Source organism: Penicillium waksmanii (genome assembly GCF_028829765.1).
Source record: "Penicillium waksmanii strain IBT 27052 chromosome Unknown utg000005l:1.0-5232799.0:1.0-5237142.0, whole genome shotgun sequence".
In the NCBI taxonomy this organism is placed as follows: domain Eukaryota; kingdom Fungi; phylum Ascomycota; class Eurotiomycetes; order Eurotiales; family Aspergillaceae; genus Penicillium; species Penicillium waksmanii.
In genome coordinates this window covers 174558-193383 of record NW_026643252.1, presented here as the reverse complement: position 1 = coordinate 193383, position 18826 = coordinate 174558, and the positions used below count along the sequence as shown (strand labels likewise).

Sequence of the window (18826 nt, the reverse complement as noted above, 5' to 3'; positions counted from 1 at the left end):
CTTTGAACCAGAAAAGCCCTATAAGCACGGGAAACTCTCCTTGCTTATCAGTAGCTAAAGGTGTCCCTGCTGTTCGGCGCGGAGATGGAGGGTATACACCACAAAGCCCAATCCCCCCCGGTTGCCTCCGTAACCTTGATACAATTATTCAATACGAGATTCTCTTCCGACTCGAGCTTGCTGTTCACACACTCAAATCCAACGCAGTCAATACTGCGGCGCACACCCTGCGGTTCACGTTCTAAAATTTTCTCAACGGGGTCATCTTTGGTGAAATCGATATATCGAGGCTGCTTTCTCTAGTCGAGAAGGAACATAGTCAACCGCATAGACCCTAGATGCTCCACGTAGTATAGCCGAGTAAGCAGATAACAAACCGACGGGACCAGCGCCAAAGATTGTAACCGTATCTCCCGCCTCGAACCCTGTGTTGTCAACTGCGTCCCAGGCTGTTGGGAAAATGTCGCTGAGTATAATATAGTCGAGGTCATGCTCTGTTGTTGAAGGAAGCTTAAGACATGACGAGTCCGCTAATGGAACACGAATATACTCCGCTGTGGCAACCTTGTAAGCATAGGGCATCTACTGGGGTAAAATTAACCCACACGGCGCCGAATAATGATACATACCCTGAGCACCACCTAGGTTTGGCCCAATATCTTCTCCAAATCCCGGAAAATCAAATATGGTAGACGGATTGAATGTGAGGCAATAGGTAAGGTAGCCGCGATGGCAATTCTCACAGTATCCACAGTAAATCGCACCGGGAGCCAGCACCCGGTCCCCGACCTTTAGAGATTTGACCCCCTCTCCTACCTCCACAATGGTGCCGAGGCCTTCGTGCCCCAAGATCCAAGGGGGCGTTTTACTGCCGAATACACCGCGATACATGTGTAAATCTGATCCACAGATTGCCGATGTTGTGATACGAATAACAATATCGTTTGGACTTGTGATATGAGGAATTGCCTGGCTCTTCAAGGCCACCTCGAAGGGCATGCCTTCCCAGACAATAGCCTTCATTGATTCATCTTGAGCTTGTGGCATTTTGCAAAGTGAAGGATTTACAACTTTATGTAAACGATGTAGACCTATAAGTTCAGGGATCCCTGCAGAGCTTTTATATGCTCGCAGAAGTGACTATAGCTAGTTTTGAACGTTATCTTTATCCGCAAACAGCCAGTTTTCGCTAGGTAGTTGGCATTAATCATACTTGCAAAATCCATTCTTGGACACATACCCGGGATAGTCTGGTGATGTACTGAAAATGGATCAACCATAATCACTAGATCTAGATTTAAGTTGCGGGTTTCCAACTTAATAATAATAGTGGAAACTGTTCCTAATGGATGACAGTACGACATGAACTTGTCTTCTTCTTCTTTTCGATCTAGAATTTACATCACTCACTTCCATTTACGTCATGTAAGCCGGACCAGCTTTGGTAACAAGTGTAAATATCTTTTAACTTTGAGATAGTTCTCCGATTCTTTCTCTAAGATTAGGCAACCCGACTAATCGTCCATATCCGTAAAAAGCGGAACTCACGGAACAAAGCCATGGTAAGAGCAAAGCTTCAATTAGCAACTAGCTTTCACCAAGACTTGCTATCATATCTTGTAAAGGGGAGTGCACGATGGCGAGACGCACTATTCTATCTATGTCAAACAGGCTGGGCTTGACTCTATTTACTTGTCAAAATAAGGAAGAAATTGTAGTCAAAAACACTGAGTACCAGTACAGACCGAATACCTCGATGACATATGTATCTCACTCAATTTCTGCTCTGTAAAGGCGATTTATCACGTCGACTGCAGCTCTGCCACCACTGCCATATACCGGCACATACCACCCACAGATCCCAATCTGAGTCTAAAGGGTTAGCTCCGGAGCGCCACCCCGATTCCCAGCAGCTTGTTTATCACGAAGACTGCACTTGTGCGACTCTCGATGATAGCCGACAGGAGAACAACCTAATTATGTGATACGCGGTCTTGTTGGCCAGTTTGACGAGTAGTCTCGAACCCTCCCGGTGCTGGGATCCGATTTGGAAACCACGAAGGCCGAGGGATGCTTGCTAAGGGAGTGAAGGGGTTCGGTCAGTGTCTTATCTTCCGAAATCCGTCAATTTCGCAGAATTGGCCCGCTCGTTTCGCAAAACCCCAACTATACTACTCAAACCATACAACCCAAATCGCAATGCTCAATTCACAGGGGTTTAATTACAGTTTTTGAGTTACAGTATCAGTCAAGCCGACTTCAATTGAGTGCTTCTCGTGTCTCAGGGTACCCATGAAACATGCTCTGTGAGAATGAATGAGAGTTATAGACAAGAAGCCTTCATACTTCTGTCGGGACTCTCCTTACCTTCAAGACGTATCTGCTGATCGATAAGATCCTTGATTATTGTATGGTGAGCGCCACTTGATACCAAGACCCTTATCAACCGTAGTAGTTTCCGCCGTCCAATAATCCTCAAAAGGAGGCTGCAACTTGCATTCAATCCCTGGATAATTTTCCTTCACAAAACTGACCGATTCCTTCCATGAGACGGCAAGATGCGAGAGAATAATTTCAGTCCCACTCTCGATATCTTTCTCCAATATTCTGACGTGAGCGGCAGCAACATTGAGAACATGCACCCAGACATTGCCGAACTGGGGTTTATCGCTCTTAAGTGATCCTAAAAAACCGCATTCAGCACTGCTTTATCCTCGGCAGTCTCCCAAATGATACTCTTTCCCTTAACGAACGTTGGGTGGAAAGTGATAACCTTGAAGTGAGGGGCTTGGTTCTTGACGAAGCCACGGGTAGCTTGGTGGGCTAGAATCTTTGAAACGGAGTACATTACCGCATGGCCCGGAAAACCTTCAGGCACCGTCATCGAGAGGTTCACTGCAAAATTCGTGCCAGTATTCTCTACATCTAGTTAGATATCCACCGTTGTTTAGGGATTATATTGAAGGCTTACCTTTAATGACGGCTCCTGGGGTAAGCATTGTCATTTCAGCTACCAATGATAGCATTGATGAAATAATGATCCTTTGAATATCATTGCAGCATTTAAAACGGCCAAAGTCCCCTCAACAGCCGCGTTGACGTAGCCGTCGCGGAAACCAACGCCTTTACCAGCCATAGGTGAGGCAATATGAAAGATGTAGTCGACTCCACGAAGAGGTTTCTGGAAATCGTCAACGTTACTTAGGTCGGAAATCACGACCGTTTCGATATCAGTGTTGAACCCTGGATATCTCTTTCTGAGAGCAGACTCCTGTTCAATCATGCGTATACTTAGCCGCACGCGATAGCCCGCTTTCAATGTCGCCGCTACAACTTGCGATCCGATATATTCGGTTGACCCGGTGATAAAAACAGGGTGTTTACTTATTTCGAATCCCGAAATTTGAGTTGAATTAAGACATAGTTTTGAGCGGAGAGGATTTGGTATAGATGGCATTTGGGAATTCTGGCTCACTTCGCCCGAAAGAATGCTAGTTGGCCCCGCAGGTCGCCTAGGCCTCGTAATTACGCCCAATCAGCTCTGTCACCAGCCACCGACCTGCTGCTCAAATCAAAGCCGTCGCTTCGGTAACTTTCCAGGCCGGGCTGCCGCATGTAGTTGAGACACCAGAGAATGTTCGAGGTTACAATTTGGTAACTTTCGTCTGCGTGTTATTTCCCATGATCGACCACAGCTCATTTACGGAGGTACAGATTCGTAGATACCCACATTTCAAGAGCTTGAGCAAGCCATCCGGCAAACAAGGTCTAGAACCGATCATGATTCATCACTTTAATATCAATTTGATCGATTTGACCCCGAATTCTTATTTTATCACCAATAACACTTTTATGTACTCATTAGGCTGCTTCCCTTGAATGATAGCCCTGTCTCTGGGCTATATCGGGAAGAGCCTGATGATTCCCTCCAATTACTTTTCTGTACCGAGAGTCTTGGCAGTGGGCCTATAATCATGTATGTATCAGTCAAGCCGATTTCGAGTCGACGTGGGTGGACGATCTATGAACCGTGTGACGTCTAAGCGGCAGATATTTCATGAAATTAACGCACATCAGAGCGCAGCAGTTAAGGAAACAAAAACACAAAATAAAAAATCATACGAATGTGATGGGTTATCGCTGCTACTTTCGATTTTTGATCATCGAATTTGCAAGCTTTTGCCACCCATTTTCGGGATGACGCGGGGTCATTTAATTATTGAGACTGTTAGTCTCAACTCACCATTACGCAAATCCCGTCCGCGCCACTTTTAGCTCCCGCAAGGGATCATACTTTGAAGCGACTAGGCCATAAGAAGGGGGAAGGCTGAGTTTGGACTGCCTCTTAATATTTCTTCCGTCCAGTGCCTACTTGCACAAGAGAAGTCTTTCAACTCTAATCAGCACATTCTTTCAAAGTCAACTGTCTACAACAGAAATATTGCTAGCCCAATATGGCCCACGAGCGGTCATACGATTTCATAGTCATCGGTGGTATATGTTTACTCCCCATAGTCACTATCTATCAACCGCTTACCAAATTCATAGGCGGCCCGGCTGGATGTACACTGGCTGCGTCTTTGGCGAGCTCAGCCAGGAAACCGACCGTATTGCTCCTAGAAGCTGGCGGGCGTAATGAGGACAAATCTCTGCGGGTAGACGGAAAGCGCTGGAAGACATACATGGAGGAGAATATGAATTGGGGGTCTCAGACAACCCCACAGGAGCACTGCAACGGTCGTCGACTCGATTACTCGCGGGGTAAGGGACTCGGAGGCAGCTCTTCGATCAATTTTGGAGTCTACACTGTCGGGGCACGAGACGACTATGACCTATGGGCGGCTGAGGTCGACGATGAGACCTTTTCTTGGGACAAGATGCAGACACGGTTCAGAAAATTGGAAACTTTTGCTGGCACAATTGATATACCAGAAAAGCAGAAGTATGGGCAGCCTGAACCTACAAACCATGGCAATAAAGGTGGCTTGCACGTCGGTTATGCCAAAGAATGGGACTCGGATTTGACAATGGTGCTGGATGCCTTCGAAGAAGCCGGAATTCAGCGGAATCTTGATCATAACTCTGGTAATCCGCTAGGATTCGGACTTTGTATCAATTCCGCTTCCGAGGGCATACGATCAACCGCTGCGGATTTGTTATCTGAGGAGTTGGATAATTTGAGAATCGTCTCCGATAGTCCAGTTCAACGCATTATATTGGAAAGAAATAGGGTTGTGGCAGCCGAAGCTAATGGCAAAAAATGTGGGTTGTATCGAAGCTTTGGTGATTCTAGTTTCCAGAGGAACTCATGAGTCTTTGCAGATTTTGCCTAAAAAGAGGTCATCCTCTCCGCAGGATCTCTTGAAACCCCCAAGATCTTGATGCATTCTGGGATCGGTCCAGCCGAAGAACTAAGCAAGTTCAACATTGCAATTAATCATGATCTGCCAGCCGTAGGCAAAGGACTCCGCGACCACTTCTTTGCCCCCCTTGTCGTGGTACGCAACCCCCAAACCAACGATCGCAATGATTTCTACCAAGACCAAGTAGCCATGGAGGCTGCAATGAATCAGTGGGAAATAGACGGTACCGGTCCTTGGACACGTTATGGCTGTCAACTAGGTATTGGCTGGCTCAAATCCGACCGAATAACATCCTCTGAGGAGTTTAAGGATTTACCTCAACCTGTCCAAGATTTTATGAATCGCGAGACGATCCCTCATTACGAGATTATTAGCCATTTCCCGGTGCATTTCACCTTTCCGCAGCTCTTCCAAGATTACAGTTACATCTGTTTGCCTGTCTTTTTGATGAACGAGCAATCTGTTGGGGAGGTGCGATTGCAGTCGCCCGACCCGGATGAGCCGCTTTCATTCAATCCCAAATTCCTCGAACATCCATTCGACCGTCGAGCATGTATTGAGGTCTATCGTCATTTGTGGGACCTTGCCAAGTACCATTCTTTCGCTAAGGATACAGTCTCCACAATCATGGCACCAGCATCCGAGTCCGATGAGGACATTCTTCAATTCTGGAAAGACAACCTCTCATCCAGTTGGCACATGACGGGGACCGTGAAGATGGGTAAAGACGGTGACAGTGATGCTGCTGTCGACAGTCGCTTCTGCGTTTTTGGGGTGGAAAACCTACGTGTGGCTGATATGAGTGTGGTACCAGTTTTAACCAACAATCACACCCAGGCCACTGCTTATATGACTGGAGCAACATGTGCTGATGTTTTGATTGGCGAATATAGCTTGAATAAATAGCCATATTCCTAATTTGGACCGCTATTTGTCAATCCACCCTTTAATCCCTTCCCATGGATTATCTATGTAGCTAGGAGGCGAAAGGCTCGTGCTAGTTTGACTTCGACGATGACTGGTATGAGGGACTGGTCCCGTATATGAGTGGCTGTAACTATCTGCTAAAAATAAACAGTTGGGTTGGAAAGGTCGCAACAATTTGTTCCATATAGGCACATGTTTCTTGAAGGGTCCAGCAATTCGTTTTTCGATTTACACCTTGTCATGGTAGAAAATTGTAGAATGCGCAGAATTCATAATCTCGCGGCACCGGCGAAACGCTGAAGAGCGAGTTGTGGAGAAACTTGGAGGCCTAACGTGCTCCACAGTCAGGGTGTGCCCATGATGACCCCGCTTGGAAACTTGGCTGGGATGGCCTTCCCACATAGCCGTGATTGGTTTAATTTACGAAGAAGTCTCTTCAGTGATGCTAATCTTATCAAACGTTTTACTAGAGGCCGCTTGGAGTGAGTACTCGTGTTGTGTGATGCTACGTGATTATCTTTACATTGGCTCAACTATCATGAAGAATGATGACGTTATCCGGGGCCATAAATTATCATGTAATCCCTATTAGTGCGTATGTTTACGATGAGGGTATGACGTACTGTAAATCTTTATGTGACCTTCTCATCTCCTTCCTGACGCTCGGTTTGTTGATAGCGATTGGACTCACTGGCCTCGTACCATGCCTCATCATTGGGTCTCCAATACTGGATACCCATCTAAATAGGAGAGGCGGCATTTCTTTGCACCTTGGCGGTTGGACCTCCTCAATCTCTACAGAACCGCACCGCGGTGCAGTTCGCGGTTCGCATGTACTCACTCGTGGTGCGGTTCATGGCGGAGGTCTAAGCCAATGTACATCCCACGCACTTCGTGTCCGCCACCGAGCGCAGCGTGACATCGCAAGTCTTCACACGATAGAATAGACTAATGGACATAAACCAAAGAGCAGAAGCCTGTTTGCGCGCGCACATCTACAATAAATACTGTTGTGATATGAGGCTGGTGCAAATCAGGAGCCAAGCCGAACCATCGGAATTAATCCCGAGATATCTATGCGAAGAACCAAGTTGATTTCCAATCAACTTATTCTTCTCGTTGTATATATATAGACTAGTGTTTCCCTCCGAATAACCACACATTTCATACCTCTGAACTACAACAGTCTCGTAGTCGCCGAGGGATCCGAATGGGCCTTGTGTTTCGCAAGACCATAAATCGTACGAGCGATATGAAGCCCGTGATGGTATATCCGAGATCGCCTGGGTAGTGGCGCAGGAGGCTGCCCCAGCCTTTTGTATACAGTGGTGACGGAGAGAGCTGTAGTTTTAGAAGCTCTGGGTTAAAAACGGGATATTGGGTAGCGGTATTTGGCCTAGGCGATTGGCCTTGGGATATCAGACTGAGTGGTGCAGTGTTGCAGCTCATATTAGCTTCTGTAATGTGTTTCCTAACAGTAAGGTCTACTTACTATATCTTCTTGCAGCAAGAGGAGGCGTCATACTCGCTCAAACCATATGTTGTACACTCATAGCGTCTCCTACGTCCTTCCCAGAGACATCTTGTAATATTAAACTTATCGTTCACCTTCGTTTTATTACTTGAAGACTTAGTAGATCTTATTTGGCGAGGTCGGGCTGAAGGGTTTACAGGGGTCCTCGCAGATATGGCAAGATTACAACAGATATATTTCTCATAAAATAGGGCTGTAACAGGGTTATTCTCGGTTAATAGCTCTCCCTTATCTAGGATATATTAATATAAGTTAAGGGCAAGCGGCAGTACAGCTTCTGACCACTAATAAGTTTAAGCAAAGTTTAGGATCTGCCTCATAAACATAAGAAGGTTAGGAACTACCTTTAGATATTTTACGCTGAAGAGATATCCTATAACAGCTGTATATATAAAGAAGCAGCTCATCTATATTTTAGGTTTAGGGCCCTAGTCTTTAAGCAATGTTGCTGTCTTCTTGAAGCCAACTGTACCTCCTGACTCGGTTATCTTAAAGACCCTATTCTCCTGATCTAGCTCGGTGACTGACTTCTCCTCAAAGCGTATAAGTTCAGTCGTCTTCAACTTCCTCTCAAAAACACAAATGAGAAGGGCGGCGGAGACACCCAGAAATATGTCGATCAGTAGTTTGACTTTAAGAGGTGGCTTACAGTTATCCTTAAGGTTATCGTCACCTTGCAGGTCTATACAAGGCCTTCTGCAGTAAAAGTCGGTTTCCGCTAAATCTAATTTCAAGGTGCCTAGCACTATCTCTCTGTATCTATCCTAGCCAACTAGCACGGTTTGTTGCACCTATAGTTTCCCAAATATAGGACGGGGGCCAAGCTTGGTCGAGTAGGGCAGGCGTAGCGCTGCTGGACTGGCTGAACGTTATAGTAAAGAGCGATGTAGTCAAGGCCCATTAGTACTGTTGACGTAGAGAACGAATGGGAAGCAAATCGAGACTTGACTGGGTGAGAGATGACGAGATAACTATAGAGACAAGCAACCACCTCGCAGGGGAGTTGTAGGAGGGGAAGAAGCCCTCAGTAATGTTGGTGTAGATATCACGTGAGGCAACCCCAATTAAACTACTCCCTTGGAATGATGATGATGAATCGATATTTGCTTAGTAAGAATCTGTTGGAACCCTCCCCCGCCACAAACAAGGCGACGCATGACCTCGCTCTCGGCACTTCAACCCATCTGTAACCTCACCTGTCGGTTATTAACTTTATTTCCCAAGAATATGGTCTGTTTGAATTCTCATTTTGTCATCTAATTTCTGTGGGCGAATTCCGCCCATGCGTGTAATTTAACATGGCTCCAAAGGACCAAGAATTACCCCCTTCGACTCATAAAAACCGACGCACTTCTAAGCCCAAGGTGCGAACTGGCTGCATTACTTGCAAGTAAGTTGCTGCTCATGGCCCCTGGGCTTCTTATATCTAAAAAAGTTATAGATTACGGCGAGTGAAGTGTGACGAAGGCAAGCCATCATGCCAGCGGTATATTTTCTTCCCCCTATGCTGCGTGATTGGTATTCATAAAGATTTTGTTCTCTGACTAAACCACTTTATTAACAGCTGCATCCAATCCGACCGAATTTGCTGTGGATATAGGACGCGTGATCCTGTTGCTGAAATCCCTCGAGCACTAGCGCCCGCACCCACGGCTAACCGACTCTTTCTAATCGGCCCTACACTTTCTGCTGATCAGCCCGGATGCGCCATACCTAGTGCCAAATTTAAATCTTACTTGAATTACCCAAATTATCATCCTGATACCGTGAAATATAACGTCGCTTTCACCCCTCAGAATATACTACTTTCTTCTACCCTCTCAACGGACGCACTAGTACCCAGAGATCTCTCCATTTATCTCTCACGGTATCAATTAGGGGAGACCGAGTATGGGAATCAATTGATGTACACATCGGTACGGCATATTATCCATGCCACTGGCCGGCCCCTTGAAGAGATGGTTGAGCAGTTCTTCCGCGGAATCTCGCAATTTATTCCCGGTATTAGTTGCGCTCGAGTTCAAGATGGAATTTCTAGCCTTCCAATCGCGATCCCTCCAATGGGGTTTTCTATGCTGCTATTGGCTATTTGTTTGATTACATTCCACAGGAGAACACCATGTTGCTTGCCCGCACGACTCGATCAAGAATCTCTCTACATCACCACAAAATTACTTTTCAGTCGAGTCAATAAAGTCACTACTCAAAATCCCTCAACCATAACGCTCATTCAGGCGGGAACTGTGATTGCGGTTTATGAGTATGCTCGTGGAATGCCAGATAAAGCGTTTCAATCACTTTCTGGCTGTGCGGATATGGGATATGCTGCAAATCTTCCTCGGTGGATCAAGACTCCTGGGAAGGGGCGTGTATGGAAAGAAGAAGTCAACACATGGTGGGCAATAATTATATATGAACGGTTAGTTTCATCGAATCCCCAAAACACTTTTCTTATGCAGCCTAGTGATACTGAACTTTGGTGGTTGCTTGTAGATTGAGCTATTGTGACATGACCCCACCAAACAAAACTTTGCCATTCTCCGCCACCATGCCATGCGCTAGTTCTATCCTTCCAGTGGAGCCAGATAAACTGGATCTCCCAGATTCTTCTCATTTCAAACCTGCTTCCATTGACTCGCCGGCACGGGGGGGATATTGGACCGCAGGCTTGGTCTGCACAGGGAGTTTGGATTCTGGACCAAATTCATCAGATCACGCGGGTGGAAGACAGAAAATCCCAGCTCACTAGATTGGTGGAAATTGATGAGAAACTCCAATCCTTTGCCATGAGTATTATGAGCCAACTTCACACAAGCCACAATATATTCTGCGGGTCTGTGGCAATCGTGATCAGGTAAGTGCTTCTAACGCTCATACCATAAATGGCCAATATTGAAAGTTTGGTGTTAATCAGAGCTACCTAGGAGTCTATTTCTTTTGCATGACTATATTTTGGCGAAAAGGCCTCGCATAATAGAAAGTGGCGATGCTTGGTGGTTAGCACAAATCAAAAAATCCAACGACGCACTAGAAACGGCCACAAATATGATGATTGACATCATCGATGCTGAATCCCAGGACAGGTCACCTGAGACTTGTCCTCCAAGCCGTCTATATCGCCTGCGAGCAGCACTTGAATATTTGGAAAGGCGACCTGATCTACGGCAGCATATCTCATATCAAGCAGTTGAGAGACGTTTTCGTGCGAAACTCGATACATTTAATAGGTACTGGGGTGTAAAGCTTGCTGATCCCTAGGGTACTTTTAAAACCCGTAACTTGCTCTCTGTTCAATATTATATGTATTTGAACTTTGAAAATTGAGAAATCAGACAGATGGCACGTGTAAGGACTCGAGATGAAATAAATTTCATGTAGTATTGTAAAGAGTAATAAAGCTGAAGAAAGGAAGGAGAGGCAAGCCCTCGTAATTGTTATGGTACAGATGGAACAGACGGTTATGGGTTATATAATTAGGCACATAACTCTGACAACATCGGTTCGTTATACTACCCCCCTTCCGAAGAAGTGTCCCTATGCTTTATACCACGACGATTATTGTATATAGGTGGGTAGGCAGGCTTATTATTAATATCGTTATCTTTGACAAATTTATTATCCTCTGTTGCTTTTAACTACAGTAGCAAGTATAATAATAGCCCTGGTTTGTCTAGATATTACTTATAGAATACCTTAAGCTTCTCCGGTGTATTCTTGAAGTTATCTACATGGTACTAATTAGTATCCTTATTTCTAATCTATAATGCTTAATATTATAGGTATTAATAATGAAGATAGGAGTCCTTAAGCTTATCTACCTTATAGGCTTCCTCTTTATTTATAATAATCAGCAGTGTTGTACTAGGGATTTAGCCCCTTAATATCTCAGTCTGAGCTACTGTATATAGTTTATCGGAAGAGAAGATAGGGTAGACCTTTATTAAATCTGATAATTATAGACACTAGGGATTATCTTCCTTTTTGATTATTTTAAATAGGCTATATTACTGATTAGAGAGTTTATAACTTTGTCTTCCTATCTTCTATATACGTACAGTAATAAAGACTAACTAACTAATAGTAAATTTATCCTCTTAGTGTCTTATATCAGTATACCGTTTCTGATTTACTTATATAACTCCTATAGCTTTACAGACTGCATCCTATAAATTTTTATCTTATTAGCTATATCCTTAGCTTATTAAATATCTTCTGAGAAGACTGTCAGTATATCTATAATCTAGTTAATATGAAGGGCTGTAGCGACAACTGTTCAATTGGGGCTAGGCCTGTATGCTGTTTACAATAATCTTGAAGAAGAGTCATCTATAAGCTTCTACCTTGTTTTCCTGCAGGAAAAGGTCACGTGATACTACGTAATATCTCCTCAGGCCTGGGCCTGCTATAGTGCCCCTCCTTACCTCATCTTTCGGCTGAAAGCCGTAACGCCTGTATCGATAATAAAATAAATTCCCAAGCCCCGAATGCGAAGATTAACTTCATCCAGGCGCTGACAGATAAGAGTTCTCATCAGAGCGCAAGAATTAAGGATTGAAGCCCCTGGACCGTCTTTGCTATGATACCACGGAACGTCGTTACTCGTCACGGTCCAATAGCCAAAGATGTGGTGGTTGGGAGCAACAGGATCCTTAATGGATTATCTTGTCGTCCCATGGCGGAGGTTGTGAAGAGCTAGGGGATTTTATCTCAGATGGGAATGGAAATATCTTCGCCATAGAGACCTGGGTTTCTAGATAGTAGATTCTCAAAGTGACTAGTGCGGCTGGATTTTGATCATATGTGCCAGGTCCAAATTACTGCAAGTTTCCGTAAATGTTTAAATTTATTAGCAGGCCTTAGTTACACGTAGCCCTTGATTGGATTTCGTCTTTTGACTTGTGACCTATATATGTCCTTGGTTGAGCGACAATAATAGAGGAAAGTCGGGGATCCGAAAGGGTACAGGCGGGGCTTGTAGCCATGTGGGAATCGTAGCAACAATAAAGTTACAACATCTTATAATTTGCACTTGCGAATATGAGAGAATCTAGGACGTGATTAATAGTCTAAAAAATAATGCTTCATTATCTCCTTTGTTTCTAAGTCTGTTTCTAATACCACTCCCTTTTCGAACCGTAGGTCAAGATGGCCCCTGAGTCTTAGCGGTATATAGGCCTCGGTAATAAGAGTGGCGCTTTTGTATCACGCGAATACGACCGGGTTACGATTCTGGCCCTGGTCCATAATAGTCGCCAAATCCCTTGGAAATCTAGTCGGCGGCTTTCTGACCTGATTCCTGCATAGATTGTAACCGCCTAAGTCACCGCCCTTACACCGTCATGTAAACCACCTAGTAATGAGCGCAAGTTTACATCATCGTGGAGTAAAGGGTACACAAATCCAACAAGATTGGAATTCGCGATTTTCCTTTGCATGTTTTACCAACAACTTGTGAAGAAATTAAAGTTCTATATCATGGCGATCCATTTTGTCTACAATGGACTAGAAAACTTTTTAAATGTCTTAAGGGACCAAAAGCTTTGCGCCGAGCAGGCCGGATTCGATTTATTGGTATTTTCAAAAGTCGAGCATGACTTCCTACGTCGCCACGAAGTTATGATAGAGCGAGAAAAGATTCGAATATTTGAGTATGCGCCAGATAAACAACAACTCATCCTCAAGATGCCAATCCGTGCTCTCTTTGTTGCCCAAGGATTAATCTTCAAATATTTGACACAGCAAATGACAAAGGTCGGAATGAAAGATGACGACTGGATGCTTCTTAACGGAGGCGATTTTAAACTTGAAAACGGGTGCACTGTCGAGCCAGACCTGGCCCTGTATTCAATGGCAGGTGAAAAAAGGACGCCATTGTTTCCACATATCGTCTTTGAGATTGGAATTTCGCAATCAGTCGAAGATTTAAGACGCCGTGGAGACGATTATATCCGGTATTCTAAAGGGAAGATCAACGCAGTAATTTGTTTACATGCGCCACAAAACCAAAGTCACATCAGCTGGGTAGTGTACAAGGCGTTCAGACGACCTAATCAAGACCAGGCTTTTGAGTCAGTGATTTGGGGTCGTGGTTTAATCACGTTCGATAAAGATGATCACAGTGGGCAGCACGGTCTACCCGCCAATATTACCACCACAGGGCCAATGACCATTCCTATCGGAAAGGGTCCTCCAGGCACCCCAGATGAAGTTGAGTTGATTGAAGAAAGCCTCGTCAAAATCACTGAAAATTTTATTTTGAGGCGCTGGCAGGGGTAACTAAAGATTGGACGCTCTTTTCAAGCTTCCTTTGGATTTCCTCTGGGAGTGACTTCTTTGGAATGGCTGCGAGATGGGGGAATAAAAAAGGATAATAGACTGGATGTGCGCCCTGGGGCTGATATTTACATATTCCCCTGGGCTCTGTCGAGTGCGAGTGAAAGTGGGAGTGGACATCACAAAGAGTCCAACTTGAACTTGAAGTCACCGAGTCTGACTCCACGGCTTTATAATTTACATATTTTTTACTTGTATGTTTTTTCTGAGTAAATATAATCTGCTTTGCCTTCTCCAAATCCTACATTTTGTATTTAAGTGCGATTTGCAACCTTGGAATATTAACTGAACCAGGTCTACTGACTCCCGCACATTGGCCGAGGCAGCCCGACCCGGCAGAATATGAGAATATCGGCAAGCCGGGCGATGTCCGAGTGCCCTCGAGTCTTAGCTTACTCGTAGCCAAAAGTGAATTGGTGTGAGTAATGTAAATAAAGGCAGTGGAGGAAAATGGTCAGGACTATGTTTTAACCAATCAGCAGAGAGCGACTGATAGAAAATTTCTGCGGTGGGCTCGCCAGTGGACTAAGAAAGCTCTGTGATTGGTGGAAGATGGCTGACAAGTGCAAAAGTAACAAACAATTGCCGATCTCGCTTACACAGGACAGACTCACCGCCCAGGACTACCTGAGTATAAGAGGCCGCTGCCCTCCGGACCTTCTTCTTTTTTTTAAGCGACTCTACGTTAGTGACCCCCCCCCCATAGTGTTCACAATGTGAATACTCTTCTCCTGGATCCCATTTACTAACAACCTCAACAGTTCAAAGAATCACTTTAGAGTAGACGTCCTCTTCTAAGCTCTTTATAAGAGCCACAGAATCTCCACCCTTGCTGATGACTGCATGTCCTCGATGCCCTAAAGTGAAACCTTTTTACTTCCGCCTCGACTGCTACGCGTTCCTCACGGTTCTGTGTTAATGTCCAGGGAGTGGTGATGATCTTGACCTGGTCTCGGTGTCTGACTTCGGTCGGCTGGTCCTGGTGGGTGTCGAGGAGGTCTGAAAGGTTTTGATCGATTTCTCTTTGATGTGGGAGATTTCCTTCGGAGCTGTGAGAGATGCTTCTTCCAACAGCAATTACGACAACAATACCTAGTCCATAGAATGAATCAATTTCTTATCAAGAACCTTTTCCTTCGGGGACTTTATTCCCAATTGTAGTCGTGTGTCCATTGTAGTTGGATGAAGCCTGTCAGGAACCATGAAAATTTGCGGTTGCCGCTCCGCCCACGGCACGTGACTCCTTCAGGTACAGCATTTTGACATTTTGATATCGGGTACTAGCATGCGGGTATCATTTCATTTCATGTCATGATTCATCTACCTCTACTCTTACTCGCTTGGCTTCACGCTCTTCTCTGCTCCTTTCTCTCCTTTCGCGTCTCGCTTGCCCTCCCCTTTGCCATCGCCCTTTGCTTTGTTGCGATTGCCTCGTCCACCGCGCGATCCGCGCGACGAGCCTGTATTCCCTCCTCCTCCACTAGCAGCAGCACTAGCACCAACACCAGCACCAGCACCGTCCTTTACAGGGACATCCTTTCCACCTCCGTCCTTTCCACCACTGGCATCCTTCTTATTCGCACCCTCTCGCCCCTTTCGTGACTTCTCTCCCCCCGGGGTTCGCCTTGCGCTCGAGCACGACCACCTGGCTCTGTCCCACCGTCACCGGACTAGCAGCCATCGCCTTCTGTAGTCCCTCCGGCTCCGCAAAATCCACATACCCGAATCCCTTCTTCTTATCAATCTCCACCCTCGTCACCGATCCAAAGACCCCGAATGCCTCTTCCAACAGCGGCTCCGTCACACCCTGCGACGGATTGGCGTGTTTGAGGAAGGCCTGTGTTGCGTTCGGTGTAGGGTTGGTGGCGGGTTTTCCTTTGGTGCCCTTGGCTTGTTTCGCGGGCGCATTGTTGGTACTGGTATTGGCATTCGCGGTGGAGGGAGGGGATTGGGCTTCCGATGCTCGGGACGAAGCTTCGGCGTCCTTTGCGGCGTCCTTTGCGGCATCCTTGGCCTTGGCTGCGTTTTTGCCTGACTTATTCGTTTCCTTCTTGCTTCCCTCTGCAGCAGGTCCAGGTCCAGGCACGGACGAATCGCGCGAGCTCTCATTCTTCGGCGTGCCAGCCTCGGTCGATCCACCCTTTCCGCGCCGTCGGCCCCCAGTTCCAGGAGCAGACGAGAGTCCAAGATCCCGCTGCAAGATCTTAGCTGCTGCGGCGACATTGCCTCGTTCTCGCTTTCGTTCGGGTCCTGTGGCATTTGTAGATTCCTTGGGTGTGCTTGCAGCACTTGCTTTTCCTGATTTCGTCGTAGTTGTAGCCTGCTTCGCCGCTTTGATGGATTCCTTGCCCGCCTTGTCGCCCTTGCCCTTCTTCTCGGATGTTGTAGTTGCGGCGGCTTCCTTGTCGGGTCGTTGGAGGAGCTTCTTTGCTTGAACCTTTTCTTGCTTGGTCTCTTTCTCTCCGCGACCGTGCTTGGACTTCGAGCTTGCGCTTTCCTTGGCCTTGCTGGCCTTTTTGTCCTTGATATATTGAACCAGAGGGGTTGTCAGGATTGCTGCTTTCTTCTCCTCGTTCTCATTCGAGTCCACGGGGGCGGGTTTGGCGATCGGTTGGGTGAGGCTTTCGAGGAAGGCGATGAAATCTGGATCTTGATCGATCGTGCCCTGGCGGGCGTCCTTGCGGATTCTGTGGCTGGGGGTTTTTGCGTACGGCGCAAACTCGAGGGATGGCGGGCCCAGGAGTACCGGATCGTTGGATGTGTGGCGGGCATCCTGGAATGAGGTCTGTCGCACCCGATCCGAGAGTGGGGTGACATGTTCGTTAGAGGTGAGATGGATGTATGCTCTGGAGGGACGGGATGGTTTGGCAGGGCTGTAGGAAAGAGGTGCTTTGGTTAGTTCTTGTTGTATATCCATCGTGATAGTCATGGTCATGGTGACTTACTCCTTCGAAACCTTGCCGGGCTTATATTGAAGCCAGTCGACCTTGCCCGCACCTGTCTTCCATTCGTCGCCTAGAGCGGTTTCAAGCTCAACCTGGGTCAGTCCTGGCGGCAGGCGACGAATGAGTAGCTTGAGCCGCGGGGCAGGTGGTTTGGGAGTCTTCTTCGTGGCTCCGGATTTCTGTGTGGCTGTTGCTGGGATCTGCAGCACGCCGGCTGTGGCCTTGCCGGACTGCGTCATGGTTATGTTGGGAATAGTAGCAGTTGAAAGATACAAGTGTTGGTGTAAGATCAGAAAGAGTGGTCTGATGGTTGTGCATCGCCGTGACTTGCGGTGCTTTCTGCTTGTCCCGAGGCGGTGAGTTACAGCGAAGTATCACAGCACAGCACTGGCAGTCCTAGGGTAGTCCTGTAATGATAAAAATTGTATAAAATAGTATGAAATAGATATATTGCTAATGATCAACTGATGAGCGAGAATAATGACATCTTGTTTGAAGCATTTACTGCAAGACCAATTCCTAGAGGACATCTATAGTCCATGCTCTCCCCAATATCTGTCCAACTCTCTAGTCTTTTGCTACAGATACTGTTTAACTAATAGTAGAATGTACTAGTTTAACGCTACCTATCCATCCAAGGTCTGTCGGGCTGAAAAAGAATACAAATTCTTCTGATTGAGTATATGTAAAATCAATACGGGGTGACCATAACATCGACACTCTGTCAGACATAGTAACCATAAGTTAGTTATAACCTGTTGCCTTTTTTTTTCGCCAAAAAACACCAATAGATAAAGAGTATCATATCCACTTCAAAACTATAAAATCCGGCTATACCGAATTCTGGGAAGCGTGGATGACATGAATGCTGGAGCCTCATCAGCCTCATCAGCCTCGTATTCCACCTGACTCACTGGGATTGAAAGTTGTTTATCAATCCTCCGCGCCCACTTCATCACACAAACACAAACACAAACATCCCCCAACAATGGCATCTCCATACACGGTTGCCCCACATCTGGAATACCTCAATGTGCCCCTGGCCGAGTTTAGCGCCAGTCGACCTGAATTCGAGAGTTTCGGTGTTGGCGGGTACATCTTCGCCGAGCACCCATCTACCAATGCCAATGCCAATGCCAATGCCACTTCCACTTCCAGCCCGCGCATTCTGCTGATTCAGCGCGCCTTGACTGACACAATGGGCGGTTGTTGGGAAGGCCCCGGTGGTGCCAGCGAGCCCGATATCGACCAGACTTTGCTAGACGGCGTGGTGCGCGAGGTCCTGGAAGAAACTGGACTCAATGTGTCGCGCATTGTGGATCTCGTGGCCGTCGACAGCTGGCAACATCTACGCCGAAACGGTGACATGCTGCGTATCGCAAAGTACTCCTTCATCCTCGATGTCTACGAGGCCAAAAGACCCTATGAGGAAATCCCCGTTCGCCTGGAACCGACCGAGCATCAGGCCTTTGACTGGGCGTTGGAAGAGGAGGTGCGAGAAGTGATGCAGTCCAATACAGGCAAATTTCAACTGCCATTCGCTGCAAATTGGAATCATGGACCGAATCTTGTGCGGGCCTTTGCTTGGTTTCGAAAACAGCAAGCCGGGTCTACGAAGGAATCTTTATAACGTATATACTAAAAGGGATATGATGGGAAATTCAATGACATTGATGGTAGGCTCAGTGCTGAGCTGAAACAATTTCATATTCAAGTTGTAGATG

The 18826-nt window shown here is 46.3% G+C and overlaps 7 protein-coding genes across 7 annotated transcripts; 3 read left to right on the top strand and 4 right to left on the bottom strand.

Annotated features, from left to right (window-relative positions):
• Window positions 1–47: 47 nt before the first annotated feature.
• Window positions 48–1047, bottom strand: N7481_004988 (chaperonin 10-like protein; the record flags this gene model as incomplete). The annotated part of the gene is made up of 3 exons (XM_057264207.1): window positions 48–299; window positions 334–554; window positions 630–1047. 3 exons carry the CDS (start codon window positions 1045–1047, stop codon window positions 48–50), a joined length of 891 nt encoding a protein of 296 aa, XP_057121927.1.
• Window positions 1048–2369: 1322 nt separating this feature from the next.
• On the bottom strand, window positions 2370–2999 carry N7481_004987 (dihydroflavonal-4-reductase; the record flags this gene model as incomplete). The annotated part of the gene is made up of 3 exons (XM_057264206.1): window positions 2370–2657; window positions 2693–2925; window positions 2972–2999. The coding sequence occupies 3 exons, from the start codon at window positions 2997–2999 to the stop codon at window positions 2370–2372; spliced, it is 549 nt and encodes a 182-aa protein (XP_057121926.1).
• Window positions 3000–3010: 11 nt separating this feature from the next.
• Window positions 3011–3457, bottom strand: N7481_004986 (uncharacterized protein; the record flags this gene model as incomplete). Its single annotated transcript, XM_057264205.1, has 1 exon — window positions 3011–3457. One exon carries the CDS (start codon window positions 3455–3457, stop codon window positions 3011–3013), a length of 447 nt encoding a protein of 148 aa, XP_057121925.1.
• A 997-nt stretch (window positions 3458–4454) lies between these two features.
• N7481_004985 (GMC family oxidoreductase) lies at window positions 4455–6269 on the top strand (the record flags this gene model as incomplete). Its single annotated transcript, XM_057264204.1, has 2 exons — window positions 4455–5283; window positions 5356–6269. 2 exons carry the CDS (start codon window positions 4455–4457, stop codon window positions 6267–6269), a joined length of 1743 nt encoding a protein of 580 aa, XP_057121924.1.
• A 7030-nt stretch (window positions 6270–13299) lies between these two features.
• N7481_004984 (uncharacterized protein) lies at window positions 13300–14100 on the top strand (the record flags this gene model as incomplete). The annotated part of the gene is made up of 1 exon (XM_057264203.1): window positions 13300–14100. One exon carries the CDS (start codon window positions 13300–13302, stop codon window positions 14098–14100), a length of 801 nt encoding a protein of 266 aa, XP_057121923.1.
• A 1389-nt stretch (window positions 14101–15489) lies between these two features.
• On the bottom strand, window positions 15490–17341 carry N7481_004983 (putative nonsense-mediated mRNA decay protein Upf3; the record flags this gene model as incomplete). The annotated part of the gene is made up of 3 exons (XM_057264202.1): window positions 15490–15649; window positions 15741–17030; window positions 17103–17341. 3 exons carry the CDS (start codon window positions 17339–17341, stop codon window positions 15490–15492), a joined length of 1689 nt encoding a protein of 562 aa, XP_057121922.1.
• Window positions 17342–18090: 749 nt separating this feature from the next.
• N7481_004982 (NUDIX hydrolase) lies at window positions 18091–18732 on the top strand (the record flags this gene model as incomplete). The annotated part of the gene is made up of 1 exon (XM_057264201.1): window positions 18091–18732. One exon carries the CDS (start codon window positions 18091–18093, stop codon window positions 18730–18732), a length of 642 nt encoding a protein of 213 aa, XP_057121921.1.
• Window positions 18733–18826: the final 94 nt, after the last annotated feature.